Here is a 21,541-nt window from a genome sequence, read left to right as displayed (position 1 = left end):
CCATTCCACCCAACTACCAAACATGCTAAATACTTTCACCAAAACCCATTACCATTACCAAGTATTTGATACCCATTCCGATTCCGATTCCCATGTGCGAACCAAATGCACCCTTAGTAAAGGCTGCATTAGACAATTACGTACACCCCAAGAACCTTGGGAAGACTTTGTCAATAAACTTTATTACAAACGGACGAACGACGACACTAAGTAGGGGTGGAAATAAAGTGTCGTCGTACACCCATCAGGCTTCGTATGGGTAAACAGGCTACGTAAGCCTGTATGGACCGCAAAACACACATCAGGCTACGTAATTGGCAGGTGGTTCCCCTCATAAAGACTTTGTCAAGTCCCCGGTCGAGTCTTCGAGTCTTCGTATTTTAATCCGCAAAACACGCTACCTCATCAAGGGAGGTAATTAGGGGTGGAAATAGGCTAGGTCGGGCTGAGCTGAGCTCTAGAAATTTAGGCGTGAACCTGCTATGGAAATCTAAAGCCTGAGCCTATGCATGAGCCCCTAAGCCTGGCAAATTATACCGTGCACCACGTACGTAAACGACGTTGTTTTGAGTATTATAAACTAACCGTCCATTCTTTTAGAAATCATGTTTCCCGTTCCAGCCGGTCTCTGTATTTATGTTAATATTCTGTGTATTTTAGGTAACCGTTCTGTGTATAAATGTATTCCAGGCAATCATTCTGTATATTCTAGGCAACCTTTCTGTGTATTCATGTTAGTAACACATGTTGTGATGTGTTTGTGCATTCGAATGTTTATGAGGATGGGTTCTGTGTATTTTGTGTCAATATTCTGTGTATTCATGTTATTAACACAGGTTGTGATGTGTTTGTGCATTCGAATGTTAGGATGATGAGTTCTGTGTATTTTCTGTGTATTTTGGGCAAACATTCTGTATATTCTAGGCAAACGTTCTGTGTATTCTAGATAATGAATATGTGTATTATAGATAATGAATTCCTTGGAGTCATTCGCGTCTGCGTTCACTAACATCGAAACGACGTCGTCGAACCAGGGTCCACAGTGCTATGTGCATCGTGGTCCACGATATAATGATTGCCTGAGCCTACAGGTTGCCTAGCCTAGCATGAAGCCTTTTTAAAAGCTTATTTAACATATAGGCTTTTAAAAATGCTTCAAAATAGATCATAAATAGGCTTTGAGCCTATTTATATAGGTTTTGAGCCTATTTAAGGCATCCATTTTTAAGCCTTTTAAAGTATTCCTGTAAAACATTTACAAAAAATACCTAAGTTTAATTGTATTATTATTTGTTATCTTATATAATATCACAAATAATAAACAATCAACTCACATAATTAAGTTGCAATATTTTATTAAATATAAAAATATACATGAAAGTCTGAAGGTCGAGTCTGGTATATATAGGTCTGACCTGGTTAGTTAAATAGGCTTTTGAAATAGGTTCAAACCTGACCTTTCTACTAAACGAGCTAGGCCTAACTAGGCTTTAATTAGGCGGACCCTTATAAGGGGCCTGGCCTATTCCCACCCTAGAGGTAATATACGTCTAGCTCATTAAATAATGATAATAATAATTAATTTAAAAAGGCTACAATTACAATTTACAAATAGCCCCGCCTAATGTGATAAAATGTCATATTAAAAACATGCAATAACTATTTAAACATGTAATTAAGTAACAATTTGTGAGGGATAAATATAAAAGTGCATAACATATAAAGGAAAATATTTTGTACTCTCAATTTTTACACCTCTGAGTCTCTGACAAATCTAAGATATAAACAAATTTTCCTTGACTAACAAAATAAAAATGTCATATTCATACTTGCCACATCAAGAATGGAAAGTTCCCATAGCAGAACTCATTTATAAATTTGATCAATCAGAAATTTATAACACAACTTAGTCAATATCTTGTGATTTACCTCCTTCATCACTCCCATAATAGAAACTATGATTGGCCTTACGTCAACCTCAACTCCTGAGTCCTGTCTACTCCTTTCTTCACGCACTCTGCTCCCTGCAGGCCAGGCAATAACGTCAACCATAAACAAAACGACGACTTTGCATCTTCTTCATTCACTGAATATATAGTCGATTGCAATAGTGATTATTATATGCTTCGAGCTGTGATATAATATGCGTACGTACACCACAACATGACGATCGTGATTTGGTTTTGCTTGCTGATGAGCCTCATTACCAGAGGTAGCTCTGAAACTGCACAATATTGGTGCCCAAATACAACTTCTTACTCTCCTAACAGCACCTATAAAGCCAACCTTGATTCCCTTCTCTCTAATCTTTATTCCAATGCTACCCGAGACAATGGCTTCTACCACACCACAGTCGGCCGCAGCGGTTCCAACGACACCGTGCACGGCTTGTTCTTGTGCCGGGGCGACGTCTCCACGGACGTTTGCCGCAACTGCGTTGGAGATATCAGTAAAAGGGTATTGGAGGATTGCACCAACGGAACAACTGCTGTGATTTGGTTTGAAAACTGCATGTTGCGTTACTCCGAGTAGCCCATGTTGGGGATTCTTGACCAGTCGTGCTATCTGTCACTGAAAAACGACAATAACGATACTCAACCAAATGCGTACATGCAGTTGGTGGGAAGCATGTTGGAACAGATACTCACTCGAGCATCGTCCAGTGGTTCCAACAAGAAATTTGCAGTGCAAGTTGCTAATTTTAGTGTGTTTGAGACGGTGTACGCTCTTGGACAGTGCACTCCTGACCTTTCTAACGTTGACTGTCAGATTTGCTTCAGAAAAATCATTGCTATACTACCTGGGTTCTGTTATGGAGCCCAAGGTGGTAGAGTTGCGTACCCAAGTTGTTACGTTAGGTATGAGCTCTTCCCTTTCTACAATCTCTCCGCTATTGCACCACCGGCACCGCCTCCTATCCATCCTCCTTCTCCTTCTCCCCCTTCAACAAACATGCTTCCCAATTCCGCTACCAGCAAAGGTAAACTTCATCTGCTGATTCTTAAACAAATTATTGAATATCTCAGAGCAACCATACCAGTGGTTTTTTTTAAGGGTTTTGTCGGATTAAAAAATCAAAAATGATTTTTTGTTGATGTGGTCTTTGATTTTTAGTCTGAATTTTACTCTTGCAATATTAAATTTTTTGTGGGTCCAAATGGAATAGAAATGGCAGCAAAGTAGTCACTTTGTGCGTGTTGGCCGCACATTCAGCACCCGGCTGGCGCCTCTTCTGAAGTCTTTTTTTCTTTTTTTTTTTTTAAGTTTGAGTCAGACCTTTTTTTTTTTTTCCTTCTTCTATTTGTTTCCTCTCTCCTTGTTGGTAGATAAAAAAAAACCATGAAAATTAACACTTGATGTAAATTTGCACAATTTTGCAGGGAATAAAGGAAAATCTTCTGCAAAAGTGATTATTATTATTATTGCAGCCGCCTCTGTAGTGTCAGTCACTGCGATACTACTCTCCGCTTTATGCTTCTATTTCTTGAAAATGAAAAGAGCAACGAAGTCCAATTCTGATGTAAAAGAGACTACTTCTGGTAATGCAGTACCAAATTGTTTGTGATTCTCATCAATTTTTCTCTCTGTTCTTGTTACTATTACTAATCCGTTTGATTGCCATTTATATATTTGTGAAGCCATGGCTGAAATTCCATCAGATGAGTCCGTACAATATGATTTTAGTACTATTAAAGCTATCACAAATTGCTTTTCCTCAGAAAATAAAATTGGTGAAGGTGGATATGGTGCTGTTTACAAGGTACAAATATAATCAAGTTTTTTAATGTGAAAATTTGAATGTTCCTGATGAGATGAAATAAAAAATACAATTTTTTTTAGTACACCTTATCTAGCAAATGCAAGCTTGTAAATGGCAGCATAAAGCTGCACCACCATTTACTACTTCTCTTGTTATTTTTTTTTTAATTTTTTGGTCAAAGTCTTAATGTTATATATATAGTCTTGGTTAATGTTTTTTTTTATTGAGTTTTAGTTTTACAATTCAAATCATAATTCAAATTAATAACACAAATTATTTTATATAAGCTTTTTTCATACTATAATTTGCATTCGGTTATAACCATAATACGAATAATTTTTAAATTGTTTTTAACAAATTACGTTTTTAGATTTTTATTTTTGATATTTTTCATATTTAAAAGTAATTTATATAAAAAAAATTATAATTTTAGATTTTTATTTTTGCTATTTTTAATATTTAAAAGTATTTTATATATTGATATAAATTAAAAATTTTGAAGAGAAAATAATATTTATTGAAAAAAAAAGAATATTTTTTTAAAGTGATGTGAATTTTGGATTTGAAATTGAAAAAAAAAATAACATTTATTGAAAGTACTTTTGAAATTGAATTGGATTTGCAGGGATATAGTGTAAATATTAAATGAGTGATGTGAGAATATGGTCTATTTTAAAAGTGAGAGAGTATTGCATTGATAAGGATATTCTAATGAATTTCACTTGTTGGCTGATTATTTTAATTTATTACTGGTGGTTAGGGAAGGTTTCCCAGTGGGCAAGAGGTAGCAGTGAAGAGGTTGTCGAGGACTTCAACACAGGGAGCCGTAGAATTCAAGAATGAGGTTGCTTTGGTTGCCAAGCTTCTACATAGAAATTTAGTAAAACTGTTGGGGTTCTGCTTGCAAGAAGAAGAAAAGATACTCATTTATGAATTTGTTCCCAATAAAAGTCTTGACTACTTTTTGTTTGGTTAGTTTAAGCCTAGTTATAAAATAGCTTTTCTTTCTAATAACGATTTTATTGAAGTTGAGATATCAAAATAGTAACCTGCAGACTTGAGTGCTTAACTTCTGTTAATTATTATGCAGATCCAGCGAAGAAGCATCTATTGAATTGGCTCACTCGATTCAAGATCATAGTAGGAATAGCCCGAGGACTCCTTTATCTTCATGAAGATTCACATCTCAAAATTATACATCGTGATTTGAAAGCTAGTAACGTGCTATTAGACAAAGATATGAACTCAAAAATACCTGACTTTGGTTTGGCAAGGATTTTTATGGTTGATCAAACCCAAGGAAATACAAGTAGAGTTATCGGAATGTCGGCAAATGGAGTTAGGCAACATCCATGCAGCAGCCAAATTAGGAAGTTGCCAACTTTGAACAAGAATGTTAGGTAGCCAAACTTTGTTGAACAAAATATTTATTGTTTGGTCCTTACATTTTAGGCTAATTACAAAATGACCCCAAATCTACAACTATAAATAGGGAGGTTATTTGTCATTCTTGTCATCCCAAATCATTCTATTCTTCCCTCATATACTAGAGATATTAGAGAGTTTGTTGAGTGTATTTCTCCTTCCTAGCAAGAGAGAATTATCCTTGTTTTCTCCTTGTTAGTTAGAGAGTGGTTGTAACTCCTATTTTTTCATAGTGAAATTCTTCTACCCTTGCCCGTGGTTTTTACCCTAATTTGTTTAGGGGTTTTCCACGTAAAATTTGTGCCTCATTTATTTTTCTTTCTCAAATTATTGTTGCAATCTGATCTATCCCACTTTCGCGGGCGCAACAATTGGTATCAGAGCCTTCAGATATATTGTTCAGAATTTGTTTCAAGAACAATATGGTAGCGGAATTTGAGATTGAAAAATTCAATGTGAAAAATTTCTCATTGTGAAAATTGAAGGTGAAGGCTATCCTAAGGAAAGACAATTGTCTAGCTGCTATCAGTGAAAGGCCGGTGGATTTTACTGATGACAAAAAATGGAGCGAGATGAACGAGGATGCTATGGCGGATCTATACCTATCAATAGCAGATGGAGTATTGTCAAGCATCGAGGAGAAGAAGACGGCCAAGGAGATTTGGGATCACCTAAACCGGTTGTACGAGGCCAAGTCACTGCACAACAAAATTTTCCTTACGAGGAAATTATATACTCTTCGTATGTCAGAATCTACTTCAGTGACGGAACACTTAAATACGCTGAATACTCTATTTTCCCAGCTTACATCTCTAAGCTGTAAAATAGAGCCACAGGAGCGTGCGGAATTTCTACTTCAGAGTCTACCTGATTCGTATGATCAGCTCATCATCAACTTAACAAACAACATCCTTACAAACTATCTAGTCTTCGATGATGTTGCAGCTGCGGTTCTTGAAGAAGAAAGTCGGCGCAAGAACAAGGAGGACAGACAAGTCAATCTGCAACAGGTAGAGGCGTTAACGGTGATGAGAGGAAGGTCAACAGAACGTGGCCAAAGCAGTGGTCGTGGTAGATCAAAATCAAGTAAGAAGAATTTAAAGTGTTACAACTGTGGAAAGAAGGGTCACTTGAAGAAAGATTGTTGGAATTTACCTCAAAATTCCAATCCTCAAGGAAATGTTGCAAGTACCTCGGATGATGGAAGTGCTCTCTGTTGCGAAGCATCAATAGCCAGGGAAGGCAGAAAAAGGTTCGCGGATATATGGCTCATAGACTCGGGAGCCACATATCACATGACCTCAAGGAAAGAATGGTTCCATCATTATGAACCAATTTCAGGAGGATCTGTGTACAGCTGCGACGATCATGCCTTGGAGATTATTGGCATTGGAACCATCAAGCTGAAGATGTACGATGGAACAGTCCAAACTGTTCAGGATGTGCGGCACGTGAAGGGCCTGAAGAAAAATCTATTATCCTATGGAATATTGGATAATAGTGCAACCAAGATTGAAACACAGAAAGGAGTCATGAAGATTTTCCAAGGAGCGCTTGTGGTGATGAAAGGGGAGAAGATAGCTACAAATCTATACATGCTGAAGGGAGAGACTTTGCAAGAAGCAGAGGCATCGGTTGCCGCATGTAGTCCAGACTCTACGCTGCTATGGCATCAGAAACTTGGGCACATGTCAGAACAAGGAATGAAGATTCTTGTGGAGCAAAAGCTACTTCCGGGGTTAACAAAGGTATCACTTCCTTTGTGTGAGCATTGTATAACAAGTAAGCAACATCGTCTTAAATTCAGCACATCAAATTCTAGAGGCAAGGCTGTTCTAGAATTGGTTCACTCTGATGTGTGGCAAGCACCGGTTCCATCCCTAGGAGGGGCAAAGTATTTTGTCTCATTCATCGACGATTACTCTAGGAGATGCTGGGTGTACCCTATCAAGAGAAAGTCAGATGTGTTTGCGACTTTCAAAGCCTTCAAAGCACGGGTGGAACTTGATTCCGGGAAGAAGATCAAGTGTTTCAGGACAGATAATGGAGGGGAATATACAAGTGAGGAATTTGATGACTTCTGCAAGAAGGAAGGCATCAAAAGGCAGTTCACGGTGGCATACACTCCTCAACAAAATAGAGTGGCAGAGCGGATGAACAGAACCTTGCTGGAAAGGACAAGAGCAATGTTGAGGGCTGCGGGCTTAGAAAAATCATTCTGGGCAGAAGCAGTCAATACCGCCTGTTATTTGGTGAATCGAGCTCCATCAACTGCAATCGAGCTGAAGACACCAATGGAGATGTGGACTGGTAAGCCTGTTGATTATTCAAACCTCCATATATTTGGAAGCATTGTGTATGCAATGTACAATGCCCAGGAAATTACAAAGTTGGATCCGAAGTCCAGGAAATGTAGATTCTTGGGGTATGCTGATGGAGTAAAGGGGTATCGCTTGTGGGATCCCACTGCCCACAAAGTTGTCATCAGCAGGGATGTTATCTTTGTAGAGGACAGGCTACAAAGAGGAGAAGTTGATGATAGCACGGAAAAAGAAAAGCCAGAAACTACTCAGATACAGGTAGAGGAGGAATTTGAACAAGATTCTTCTGAAGCAGAACCGGCGCACGAGGAACCAGAACCAGAACGCTCTGGAGCTCCAACAACTCGTCAATCAGACCGTGAAAGAAGACGTCCCACTTGGCACTCAGATTATGTTATGGAAGGGAATGTTGCATACTGCCTTCTAACAGAGGATGATGAGCCATCAACCTTTCAGGAGGCGATAAACAACTCAGATGTTTCTCAATGGACGGCAGCAATGCAGGAAGAAATAGAAGTTCTCCATAAAAATAATACATGGGAACTTGTGCCACTACCACAAGGAAGGAAGCCAATTGGTAATAAATGGGTCTTCAAAATCAAAAGGAATGGTGACGATCAAGTGGAGCAGTATCGTGCAAAACTGGTGGTGAAGGGATATGCTCAGAAAGAAGGTATTGATTTCAATGAAATATTTTCACCTGTGGTTCGACTAACAACAGTTCGTGTAGTTTTGGCGATGTGTGCTACATTCAACTTACATCTAGAGCAGCTAGATGTGAAAACGGCTTTTCTTCATGGAGATCTTGAAGAAGAGATATATATGCTTCAGCCTGAAGGATTTGAAGACAAAGAGAATTAGAACTTGGTTTGCAGGTTGAACAAATCTCTATACGGTTTAAAGCAGGCGCCAAGGTGTTGGTATAAGAGATTTGATTCCTTCATCATGTGCCTTGGATACAACAGACTGAATGCAGACCCTTGTGCATATTTCAAGAGGTTTGGAAAAGATAACTTTGTTATATTGCTGTTGTATGTAGATGACATGTTGGTCGCAGGCCCCAACAAAGATCACATTGATGAATTGAAGGCACAACTGGCTAGGGAATTCGAAATGAAGGACTTGGGACCAGCAAACAAGATTTTAGGGATGCAAATTCACCGAGACAGAGGTAATAGGAAGATTTGGCTTTCTCAAAAGAATTATTTAAAGAAAATCTTGTCACGTTTCAATATGCAAGATTGTAAGCCAATTTCTACCCCTCTTCCTATTAATCTCAAAGTATCCTCAAGTATGAGTCCTAGCAATGAAGAAGGGAGGATGGAGATGTCTCGAGTACCGTATGCATCAGCGGTGGGGAGTCTAATGTTCGCTATGATATGTACAAGACCAGACATTGCGCAAGCAGTGGGAGTAGTTAGTCGGTACATGGCGAATCCAGGCAGAGAGCATTGGAACTGTGTGAAGAGGATCCTAAGATACATCAATGGGACCTCAGATGTTGCATTATGTTATGGAGGATCAGACTTTCTTATCAACGGGTATGTGGATTCTGACTATGCAGGGGATTTGGATAAAAGTAAATCTACGACAGGATATGTGTTCAAAGTTGCTGGTGGAGCTGTAAGCTGGGTTTCAAAACTGCAAGCAGTTGTGGCTACGTCAACAACGGAAGCAGAATATGTAGCAGCTACACAAGCCAGTAAAGAAGCAATTTGGTTGAAAATGCTATTGGAGGAGCTCGGGCACAAACAAGAGTTTGTCTCTTTGTTTTGTGACAGTCAGAGTGCCTTGCATCTAGCAAGGAATCCTGCATTTCATTCAAGGACGAAACACATACGAGTGCAGTACCATTTCATCCGAGAGAAGGTGGAAGAAGGGACAGTAATTTGCAGAAAATCCATACTGCGGACAACGTAGCAGATTTCCTAACAAAGGTAACTAATGTTGATAAGTTTACTTGGTGTCGATCTTCCCGTGGCCTGATAGAGACGTAAGCGACATGGAAAGTGCAAGGTAGAAAGAATGGTGTGAAGATATGATTGTTACAATCTGATCTTCAAGTGGGAGATTGTCGGCAAATGGAGTTAGGCAACATCCATGCAGCAGCCAAATTAGGAAGTTGCCAACTTTGAACAAGAATGTTAGGTAGCCAAACTTTGTTGAACAAAATATTTATTGTTTGGTCCTTACATTTTAGGCTAATTACAAAATGACCCCAAATCTACAACTATAAATAGGGAGGTCATTTGTCATTCTTGTCATCCCAAATCATTCTATTCTTCTCTCATATACTAGAGATATTAGAGAGTTTGTTGAGTGTATTTCTCCTTCCTAGCAAGAGAGAATTATCCTTGTTTTCTCCTTGTTAGTTAGAGAGTGGTTGTAACTCCTATTTTTTCATAGTGAAATTCTTCTACCCTTGCCCGTGGTTTTTACCCTAATTTGTTTAGGGGTTTTCCACGTAAAATTTGTGCCTCATTTATTTTTCTTTCTCAAATTATTGTTGCAATCTGATCTATCCCACTTCCGCGGGCGCAACACGGAACATAGTAAGTTTTAATTTCACAAGTGGATACCATGCACTTAGATTTTGTCATTTCAGTTTAATCAATTCATCATCTCAGGAAGTACCATTCTTCATATATAAACACATTTAAAACAGCTAGAAGTTATTCTTGTTTGATTAGACCCGGTCTTTATTTATGTTATGGTTTTACAGTGGTTACATGTCTCCCGAGTATGTTATGCATGGTTCGTTCTCTGTAAAGTCAGATGTTTTCAGTTTCGGAGTTCTACCCTTGGAGATTATAACTGAAAAGAGAAACAATTCTTTGTCCATGCGATCAACTGGAGCTAAAGATCTTCTTAGCTATGTGAGTATATTAGAAAATACAAATCAAAAAACTAAGAATGGGTACTGTTGAAGCACATTCTAAAGTGGTTAATGTTACAGGCTTGGAAACATTGGAGGGAGGACAGAGCATTAGACATGGTGGATCAAAGTCTTGGAGGTTTGTATTCGAGAAATGAAGTGATCCAATGTATAAATGTTGGGTTGTTGTGTGTCCAAGAAGAGGTGGATGAAAGGCCAACAATGGCGAATGTTGTGCTGATGCTCAATAGTTTTCCTGCGACGAGGACACTTAATCCACCTGCATTTTTCAGTGGTGGAATTGATGAGAAGAGAGATGAGAATATTTCGGCCAGACAAGAAACGGATCAGTCTGAAAGCAAATCACTACCATTGTCTGTGAATGAAGTTTCCACTTCAGATTTGTACCCAAGATAGTTATACGGGTAAAAACTTGTGTAAGATCGTCTCACACGAGTCGGATATTTTATTAATGATGTCAATAGTCCGACTTATTAATTAATGACGATCTTCCATAAGTGTTACCATAAAAATAATTCCTCCAACACTAATGTCAGGGTTAATGTTGATGTCAAAGTCAAAGTCTCCCTAAGGTGTGTTGTAATTATGTAAGGGTTTTGTTTTTTTTTTTCCTAAGTTAGTGGGACCTATTTTTCACCAAGTTTTTTTGTCTTTCGATTGAAAATTCAGTATGAATGATATTGTTTGTTTTGAACCTATGTCAGCAAGAATGGCTTTTTGCACTCACTCAAAACTCAAGAACCAATTGACTGTTGCCTTCAATTATAATATAATCCAGTCTATTTTTTCTTGATTTCACTCATTGTTTGTTATACGTTTGTAAAGATGCGAATGAACGACCAACAATAACATATCACAGTCGGAGTGAGAATATATTGGCAGAGATATAATTGGAACAATCTATGGTCGTAAATCAAGTATCAATTTTTGAACTCTGTTAAAGATAAGAGTTCAAGCATACTAGGATGATTGGAGCAATGGTTGAACTGATTGGCAGGTGGTTCCCCCGGTCATGTGGACCTGAATGATCAAGCTAGGTCAATTTTATAAAAATTGCAAAAATTAAAAACATGCATAGAAATTATAAAATAAACATAATGGGAATTGAAAAAACTAATAACATTTAAAGCTAATTCAAATTTTTCATAAAAAAATAGCCACCAAACTCTATGTCTCTTAGACTTCATGCATGCAACCATTTTTCTATTATTTCTTCAATTCCTGTTCCACATCATTCTCCCTTGATTGCGAAAGACTTGTCCTGAGTTGTCAAAATACATGTTACCTCATCGGAGTAACATAAAGACATGATGAGTGTCTTTAATTTTTTTATTTTTACAAACCTTAAATACCCATTTCTCCTAAAACTCAATTTGTTAAATGACTTCGTGAGCCCAGGATCCTTATGCATAAAGACCATAACCTTCTCACCCATTCTAAAAATTTTCTTAGGCTGCCTTTTGTTAGCCTGGGCTTTATACCTTGCATCGGTAGCATCAAGTTTAGCCATAGTTTCATCCTCAGCTTCAACAACACACCTTGCTATATTTTCAGATTTTACATTTCCATAATACTTTTACAGTAGCGGAATAAAGTTAATAGAATGCATAGGTTGTTTATGAGAAGCAGTAAGATCTGTGATCACTAATTTCTTTGTGTCTTCATAAATTTGACAAAAATGCATGCTCATCATTTTCTTTGGAAATCTCTATTTCATCTTCACAATCATTTTCTCTCTCATTTATATTTGTATCTCCGGGATTAATAAACCTTCAAGCCCAACCTTCATCTCAGTACTAGTCAGGCTTTTTTTTTTTTTTTCTCTTCAAATATTTCTTAGTCCCTACCTCTTGTGTGAGTGGTGGAGGTTGAGATCTATGAAAGTGAGTAGTGTTGATTCCATGTGTAGGTTGGCTGTTAATCTCAACAAGTAGTGTTCTTGTAGGAAAAGGGAGTGTTTATTTGGAGTAACTTCAATCAACAGATTTTCAGCTTGAAAGTTCATATTAAAAGTTTTACCTTGGACACAATGGAGTTACTGACATTATTAGTTGTTCTTGAACCTTGATGGTAGTCTGTTGCTTGGGAGTTTTTTGAAGTTGATTCTAGCATGCTGAAATTTCACATGATCTCATCCATAACATGTCCTCTGCATATTTACTAATATCATTATATTTTTGAAAGAAAGGTATATGATAATCCCAATATTATACTAACACAGTATTTGCTAGCTGCCAAAATAGAAGATTAGAGCATATTCTTGGGTTCATACATTAGTTTTTGGCTGAAAAAAATATCAAATATTATGGAATACATCTCTGGAATCTATTCTTACAGGCTTTTGTAGATCATGCATGTATGGTTTCAGATAGATGAGTTAACGTTTTTTTTTTTTTTTTTCTTTTACATGAAATGAATTGAAAGTAGAGAAAATTAATCTAAGGATAGAATTTATCTTTGCTAATAATTTCAGGAAAACATTTGAATATTTAAAATCCAATTAATGATATGTGCAAAACCGAAAATTTTAGGGAAGACCAGATCAGAAGCCTAGTCTTATTTTAGGAAAGCAAAAACGATATTATGTCTGGTCATCTTTCAGACGGAGAAGAGTTACAAGATTTTACTCGGCTACCTATTGAATCCTGGAAAGAAGCTAGTCGACAGTTTACTGCAAAATTATCCAAGCCTGATCTTAATGGATTCATCACCGTCACCCATAGGAAGCGTAAACCAAGAAAAGATTACTCAGCCCAACCACCTTCAGTCACTACTCGTTTGGCAGCGGGTAAGATCGCGAGAGTCTCCTTCTCTCACAGATTAAAATGAAGATTCTCTGCTGGAACATTCGGGGCCTGCTCTCCTCGTGTCGCAGGCTCAAACGAATTATCAGACACGAGAATCTTGGTTTGATTGCTATTATAGAGCCTTTCCTTTCTCCTAACCGAATCGAAGAATTTGCTCGAAGGCTTAACCTGCAATTCTTCTTTGCTTCCACCAAATGTAAGGTATGGTTTTTTTGGTCAGAGGATTTCTCTATTAAAATTGTCACAGATGCTGAACAATTTGTCCACTGCAAAGTTTCATATTCTTGTTGGAATTTGAATTTTGATTTTATTGCGGTTTATGCTAATCATACCCGAGCCAATCGTTACGCCTTATGGTCACAATTAAATTCCTTAATCTCTGACACGGAACCGCTATTGCTTGGAGGCGACTTCAACACAATTTCCTCTATTACGGAATACCGTGGTAATGCAACACCAGATTTGGGTGGTATTTCAGACTTCTCAACTTTTATCTCAAATCAATCGCTACTTGATAAAGCAACAACAGGTGGTTACTATACCTGGACGGGCATGAGAAGTACCGGGAGGGTGTGGAAAAGACTAGACAGATTCCTTATGACAGCAGCTTACAGGGATCTTTTCACAGAAATTAGAACTGAGCTAAGGAGTAGAGCCACTTCAGACCACTCTCCTATATTGTTAACCGCAGACAGATCTGATTTTGATTTCCCCAAACAATTCCGCTTCCAAAATATGTGGTTATCTCACTCTGGTTTCAAAGAATTGGTCTCTTCCAATTGGACCCAACCTGCCGAAGGGGGAGGCATGAGAGCACTGGCTTACAAACTCAAACGTTTAAAGCAATCTCTTAAAACTTGGAACAAGGAGGTTTTCGGGAATATTTTTGATCGTGTCAAAGACCTGGAACTATCAGTTGCTGAAGCAGAACGCAATTTCGATGAAGACCCAACAGATGCGAATAGAGTAATCCTAAGTAAAGAACAAGCTTTACTTTTCCAGGCTCTTCATCAAGAGGAAATCTATTGGAAACAAAAGGCTAGAATAAAGTGGCTTCGTGAAGGAGATGCAAATACAAAATTTTTCCATGAAGCAGTCAAGGACAGACATCGTAGGCAGCGAATCAGTTCAATAAGGAATACTGATGGCATTACACTCACAAAACAGTTGGATATCCAAAAGGAGGCAGTCAATTTCTTCACTAATCTATTCACAGCTGAAGAATGCTCTGGCCTTGATATAGTGCTGCAGTCAATTACAAATGCTTTGACAGATGAAGAAGCCACGATACTCACCTCAATAGTCTCTCGCAAACAAGTTAAAGAAGCAGTCTGGGACTTGGACCCTGACAGTGCAGCCGGACCGGATGGTTTCTCTGGTTCATTCTATCGAAGCTGCTGGGACATAATTCATGAAGACGTATACATGGCGGTCTTAGATTTCTTTGCAGGAGTCCCGATTCCAAAACCAATTGCAAGTGCTCAAATTGTTTTAATTCCCAAAAAGCATAACCCGGATTCTTTCTCTGACTTCAGACCTATTTGTCTATGCTCCTTTGCAAACAAAATCTTCACAAGAATAATAACCACAAAACTCCGGCAGATTCTCCCCAAGCTGATATCCCGGGAGCAGACTGGCTTTGTTGAAGGGCGAAGTATTCAGGATAATGTGCTATTAGCCTCGGAATTGATCCATTTTCTTGACAAGAGATGTCGAGGCTCCAATGTTGCAATTAAATTGGATATGATGAAAGCATTTGATCGACTAGCATGGCCTTTTTTAAAAGAACTGCTTCTCAGGTTTGGTTTTCCAGCGGTATTTGTTCACTTAATTATGAACAATTTGGCAGCCACCAGGCTATCTATCATGGTGAATGGGATTAGTTGTGGTTACTTTCAACCTACTCGGGGAGTTAAACAAGGAGACCCCCTTTCTCCTTTACTGTTTATTCTAGCATCGGAGGCATTCTCATGTATGCTCATCAACAACATTGGGATAGGCTTAATTTCCCCATATGCAACATCATTGGGCTGCCCATCTATTACCCACCTCGCATTTGCTGATGACATCATTATTTTTGTTAATGGTGGAACCTCATCTCTCCGAAGGCTATCAAACATCCTTGAAATTTATCAAGCAGCCTCGGGCCAACGAATCAACTACCATAAGAGCTTCTTTGTCACTTCCAAGCACTGTCCCACACAACGTATTAATGCTATGGAACGCACTCTTAAGATGCAGCGATCGACTCTACCTTTCAGGTATCTTGGCATCAACTTATTTCGCGGCAGAAACAGAGTGCTTTATCATCAACATATTTTGGAGACAATTGATCGTAAACTGATGGGATGGCAACGAAAACTCTTATCCCCGGGAGGCCAACTGACTCTCATAAAACACGTGCTAACAACTATTCCTCTCTACTCATTGGTGGTTACCCAACTCCCCAAGCAAATAATCAAAGACATCGAACAGCGAATGGCACGCTTCTTCTGGGGAAACCTTGACGGTAAACCAAAGCACCACTGGGCCTCTTGGTCCAAGATGTGCTATCCAGTGGAAGAGGGAGGTCTGGGAATTCGATCACTGTCGGCGATTCAACAAGCAAATACAGCTCAGTTATGGTATAAATTCTGTAATAAATCATCCATATGGACTGATTTCATGCGGATTAGATATGCAGATGGAATGAGACATCCATCGAGCTCTCATGTCTGGAAGAGAATGGTAGATATATCTGAGACTATTGACAACTGCATGATTGCAACTGACAACAGCGTCATTTGGAAATTATCAAACTCTGGAGATTTCACAATGGATTCAGCGTACGAATTCTTCCGTCCAAAGGCGGGCATCACAATGTCATCAAAAAGCATATGGGTAAAGCCTCTTCCAATTAAACTTTCCATTTTCATGTGGAAACTCCTCCGCAGGCTTATTCCTCTACCAGACTGCTTGATGCGCTTTGGAATCCATCTGCCGTCAGTTTGTCCATTTTGCTGGAATGCTGAAGCAACTATGAAACATTGTTTCTTTAGATGTGACAAGGTAACTTTGATATGGTCTTACTTTGCTGCAACTTTCAATGTTTCTCATCATAATGCTTCTACAATTCGAGATGCTTGCCATTGTTGGTGGTTAGCAACATCACCATCATCAGCATCGGGCTTAATAATCCTTTTAATGCCATCAATTATTCTGTGGTTAATATGGTGTTCGTATAACAATGCTATCTACGATGGAACATCATTCTCCACAAGCTCGCTGATTAAAATGGTAAAACGAGAATTCCTACTGCTCTCTGTTGCTTCTCCTCTACGATCAAATGGTACTTCTGATTTGTTCCTCATAAAAGAAGGTTTTGTTGCCTCCTTCTCTCCCCCAAAACGCAGAATCACGACATGGATCAAGTGGTTAAAACCTCCCTCGGGGAGACTAAAGCTCAATACGGATGCCTCCTTCACTAGCTCTGGCGCTGCGGGTGGAGCTTGCATTAGAAATTCATCCGGTCACCTTGTAGCAGCCATTTCTTTTCCCCTTGCAGCTACATCTGCTCTGGAAGCCGAAGTCTTTGCTCTTGAATTTGCTCTTTCTTGGTGTGAATCTGCTGCCAGACTTCCATCTCTGATTGAGGTTGACTCTTATAACCTGGTTCATTTTGTTACTTCTGATCTGCCGCACATTCCATGGAAAATCAGAAATGCGATCCATCACATTAAGAGCTTGATTGCTTCATGGAATTCCACCCTGTCTCATGTTTACCGTGAAGTAAACCATGTCGCTGACGCACTAGCTACTTTTAGCATTCACCGTTCTCACCTTCTTTATTTTTGGACTTCTTCTCTTTACCAATTTTTGTGCAAAACGCTTTCATGTACGATTTCAGGGGTTTTTCAGCCCCACGACTGATGAATCAATAAACTTGTTTCTTGTTAAAAAAAAAATAAAAAAATCAGAAGAGTATATTACTATTCACACCAGATAACAGAGATAAACCAAAAGATATGAAAAGGTAGGAGAGACGACAAAGACCACAAGAGTAAAAAATCATAAATATGTTCTAAAAAGGTGACCGAGTGAATGGTACATGATTCTCATACTAAACCTTGATTGAGCCTGTCACACAATGCTTCACCCAAAAAAACAATCTTAAATGTCCACAACTTTTCTGGCTAACTTCTATTCAGAAATCTCAAACTTCTCTTCAAGAAATTAAATCTTCTCTTCTGAAAAAGCTTTCTTTCCAAACTTCAACACAACATTTTAGCCCAAGAAATTCCAGTTTCATTATAAATAACTCAACAATCCATGGCTAGCTCCCCTATCTTGGACAAAGTTCAGAAATTGATGCATCATTTATGGTTACGGACAATTCCAACTCTGTCTCTTTTGAAATCTTCTCACTTCCACTACGATAAAATGCAGGTTCACGAGGTGCTAACCAATTATTAATAGGATAACTATTGAGCATCAACATTACCTCTGGCATTGTAGGTCTTTCATCTACATCTTCTTGAACGCATAACAAAGAAATGTAAATGCATTGGATGACTTCATTTATTATATAAGACTCTGCAAGAATTGGATCAAGTATGTTTAATGGTGTGCCATCCCTCCACTGTTCCCAAGCCTGCAAATTATGTTTTCACTTTGAAGTTCATAAATTGGCCCCAATGACATAATGATATGAAGAAGAGTTTCCCACAAAATATAAACATCTCTATATCTGTACGGCAAAACAAACTTAAAACTACAGAGAAAATAGATGAATTTAACATGAGAGTTTCTACAATTCTACTCACATAGCTAAGAAGGTCTTGTGCTTTATTTGATTGGCAGAAGTTGCGATTTTTTGCTCCAGTAATAATTTCTAAAAGCACAACTCCAAAACTGAAAACATCAGACTTCACAGAGAACTCACCATGCATTGCATACTCAGGAGACATGTAACCACTACAAAGCAATATAATTATAAAATCAACAACTTGGTAAGGAATACAAATAAAAGTAGTGTTTCAAATAATGGCATTTTCTTATTTGCAATAATGGAATAGAAAACACTTGAATGTAAATGATATTGTTAACATAACTAATAATTCAGATAAACAATTCGACATGACTTACTATGTTCCCACAATTCTGTTTGTATTTCCTTCAGTTTGATTAACTCCAAATATTTTTGCCATGCCAAAATCAGCTATTTTGGGATTCATATTTGCATCCAATAGTATATTGCTTATTTTCAGATCACGATGTATGATTCTGAGACGTGAATCTTCATGAAGGTAAAGTAGCCCTCGTGCTATTCCTCTTATAATCTTGTAACGCATTAACCAATCCAGTATATTTTGTTTTTCTTGATCTGAATACATTAAAATATGTACCGAAATTAAGTTGAGAGTTTGGCAATGGCCATTCAAAATAAGAAGAATGGAATAATGAAAGATTTGCAACTAACCAAATAAAAAGTAGTTAAGGCTTTTGTTGAGCACAAATTCATAAATGAGTATCTTTTCTTCTCCTTCATAGCAAAATCCTAGTAGCCTAACTAAATTTCTATGTTGAAGCTTGGCAACTATTTCAACCTCATTCATGAATTCTTGAGCTCCTTGTGTTGAACCTCTCGACAGCCTCTTTACTGCTACATCTTGTCCATTGGGAAGCCTTCCCTGAGCACCATAAATAAGTATAAGTCGTCTAAAATGAGGATTATTCGATCTTGTAGATAGGAAGATTAGACATTGCCTTGTAGACCACACTACAAATAAGTATAATTATTAGTGAACGATGAAATTCATAAGTCTAAAATGAAGATTATTCAATCTTATAGATTGAAAGATTAGCCATTGCCTTGTAAACTGCACCATATCCACCTTCTCCAATCTCATTATCATGGGAGAACCAATTTGTGATAGCTTCAATTGTACCAAATTCATATTGTGTCGACTCCCCTGTTGGAATTTCAGTCATGCCTACACAAATATGGAGTATATAATTGGCAGACGGATTAATTAATTAGTAATACTAACTAGATTACTAGAACTCAGTTGATAATCACAAGCAATAATTGCGTTACCAGTAGTCGTCTCCTTCACATCAAAATGGGACTTCTTTGCTCTTTTCATTTTCAAGAAACAGAAGCTGACAGCGAGGAGTGATATGCCAGTAATTGACACTACAGAGGCTGCAATAATCACTTCTACAGAAGATTTACCTTTACTCCCTACATGAATATATATACACTAATGGAATTATTTTCTATTTCCCTTGAAAACTGAAATTAATCCTCACATACAGCATTTGAATAAAGAGAAAAGTGTTTTGGTTTTTTACACAATTTTTAAAGAGACCATGTAAGAGAGAGAATAAATGGGAGAGAAAAAGAAAAGGAAAAAGAAAAAGAAAAGAATCTAACAATTAAAAATAAATAAAAGAAAAGCAACAAAAACAGTCAGAGTAGCCGCCAACTTTGACGCCCCAAACGAGCATCTGAAGTTTTTTTTCTTCTCCTACAAAATTTTGTATTTGCAAGAGTAAAGTTTCTCCAAAAACCAAATTTCCCATCAGTTTTGTTCTTGTAAAGCAATTTTTTTTTTTTTCTGCAAAAAACCTAACAAAATCACATATATGGATGCACTAAGAGAATTCTCCTAGGATTTTTTTTGTAAGTAAAATTTTTTTGGTGAGACTCATTAAATATGATTAAAAGTAAATCATACAACTGCAGGTGCACGTTTGGCTCACATGCCGCGCTCAACTGGCCTGTGCACTGAACGCGGTCGTGGGGGTTTCAAAGCTAAGAACTTTTTTTATTTTTCTTTTTTGTTAGAATTTTGTTTTCTTTCTTCTCTTTTACTCCATTTTTCATCTTCTTTCTTCCATCTCTTTCTTAGTTGTCATGCACTGAAAAACCCCTTTAAAAAATTGCACTACTGAGGTTGATTTAAATTAAATAAATTTCCATTTGAGTACTTAATTGGGAAGAGTTTACCTTTGCTTCTAACGGACTTGGGAAGCGTAGTTCGTGGAAGATAAGGATGTACAAGAGGGGGTGGCGGGGGTGCTGCCAAGGCTGAGAGATAGTAGAAAGGGTATTGCTCATACCTAATGTTACAGCTTGGATACACGACTCTAGCACCTCTGGATCCAAAATCAAAACTAGGCAGCTTTGCAGTAACATTCCTCAAACATATCTGACATTCAACGTTAGAAAGGTCAGGAGTACACTGACCAAGAGCGTACACCATCTCAAACACACTAAAATTAGCTTCCAACACTGCAAATTTCTTGTCGGAGCCACTGGATGCTCGAGTGATTATCTGATCAAACACCTTTCCCACAAACTGCATGTACCTATTTGGTTCAGTGCCGTTTTCCTTGTTTGTCCATTCAACCCCGGTCGATAGGTCTATTATCCCCAGCATGGACTTCTCCGAGTAACGCACCATACAATTATCGTACCAAATGATAGCCGTCTTTCCATTGTTGCAAAGATCTGGTAGAGTGACACCCGCTTCTACAACGCAGCTTTTGCAAACTTCCGGTGGGACGTCGCCCCGGCACAAGAACAAGCCGTACACGGTGTCGTTGGAACCCTCGCCGCCGACTCTAGCGTGGTAGAAACCATTCTCACGGGTGTCATTGGAGGAGAGAATGGAGAGAAGAGAATCAAGGTTGGCTTTATAGGTGCTATTAGGAGTGTAAGTAGTTGTATTTCTGCAGTGAAGTAGCAGAGCAAGATCAGAGCTAGTTTTGGTTATGAGGCGCATCAACAAGCAAAACCAAATCATCATCATCGTCATCATATTAATTGTGAGGGCCGGGATATCATAGAACAGAACACATTGACATAATAAATTTATTAGGGACAATAGAGTGTATATCCAGTGAAGAAGATGCATATGGTAGGTTCTTTTATTTATTGTCGTGGGAACAACGTAACGTGAAGGAAGGAGTAGAGAGGAGTTGACATTGGTCAAGTTTTAATAAGTTCAAATATACAACCCTCTTAGTCAGAACAAGAATCAACCCTGTTATACTGTATCTGTCAAAAATGTGTATGTGGTTGTTGGTTTTGTGACCGCTAATGCAGTCATCCGGTGGGTCCAACACTACTGGAAATGCTAATAGTTTGTCGGAAAAAAACCCTTTCTCTTAACTCTAGTGTATATTTAAAATTTTTAACCCTTTTCTTTGAGTCCTCTCAGGCCTTTTATACATGGACAAAAAGAGTGAAATGACTAGTTTATCATCAATGCTCATTATTGCTAATAACTCCGCACTAATTACCCTCATTGCTCCCCTCCTGCTGAGCACTCGGGTTACTCTTCTC

The 21,541-nt window shown here is 38.1% G+C and overlaps 1 protein-coding gene and 1 pseudogene across 2 annotated transcripts; one reads left to right on the top strand and one right to left on the bottom strand.

Moving 5' to 3' along the window:
- The first annotated feature begins 2,458 nt into the window (after positions 1-2,458).
- Positions 2,459-10,798, top strand: LOC116029165 (annotated as a pseudogene).
- A 6,439-nt stretch (positions 10,799-17,237) lies between these two features.
- Positions 17,238-21,024, bottom strand: LOC116029144 (cysteine-rich receptor-like protein kinase 25). 2 transcript variants are annotated; one of them, XM_031271054.1, is made up of 8 exons: positions 20,201-21,024; positions 19,286-19,432; positions 19,060-19,181; positions 18,668-18,878; positions 18,334-18,571; positions 18,012-18,162; positions 17,690-17,839; positions 17,549-17,618 (listed from the first exon to the last, which is right to left on the bottom strand). In XM_031271054.1, exons 1-8 carry the CDS (start codon positions 21,012-21,014, stop codon positions 17,610-17,612), a joined length of 1,842 nt encoding a protein of 613 aa, XP_031126914.1. In that variant the 5' UTR covers positions 21,015-21,024; the 3' UTR covers positions 17,549-17,609. The 2 variants fall into 2 exon arrangements, with proteins under 2 accessions (XP_031126909.1, XP_031126914.1); XM_031271049.1 differs by having other exon boundaries at positions 17,238-17,839.
- Between the last annotated feature and the right edge of the window lie 517 nt (positions 21,025-21,541).

This window comes from Ipomoea triloba, chromosome 1 (genome assembly GCF_003576645.1).
Source record: "Ipomoea triloba cultivar NCNSP0323 chromosome 1, ASM357664v1".
NCBI lineage: Eukaryota > Viridiplantae > Streptophyta > Magnoliopsida > Solanales > Convolvulaceae > Ipomoea > Ipomoea triloba.
This window is presented reverse-complemented; position numbering and strand designations above follow the sequence as displayed.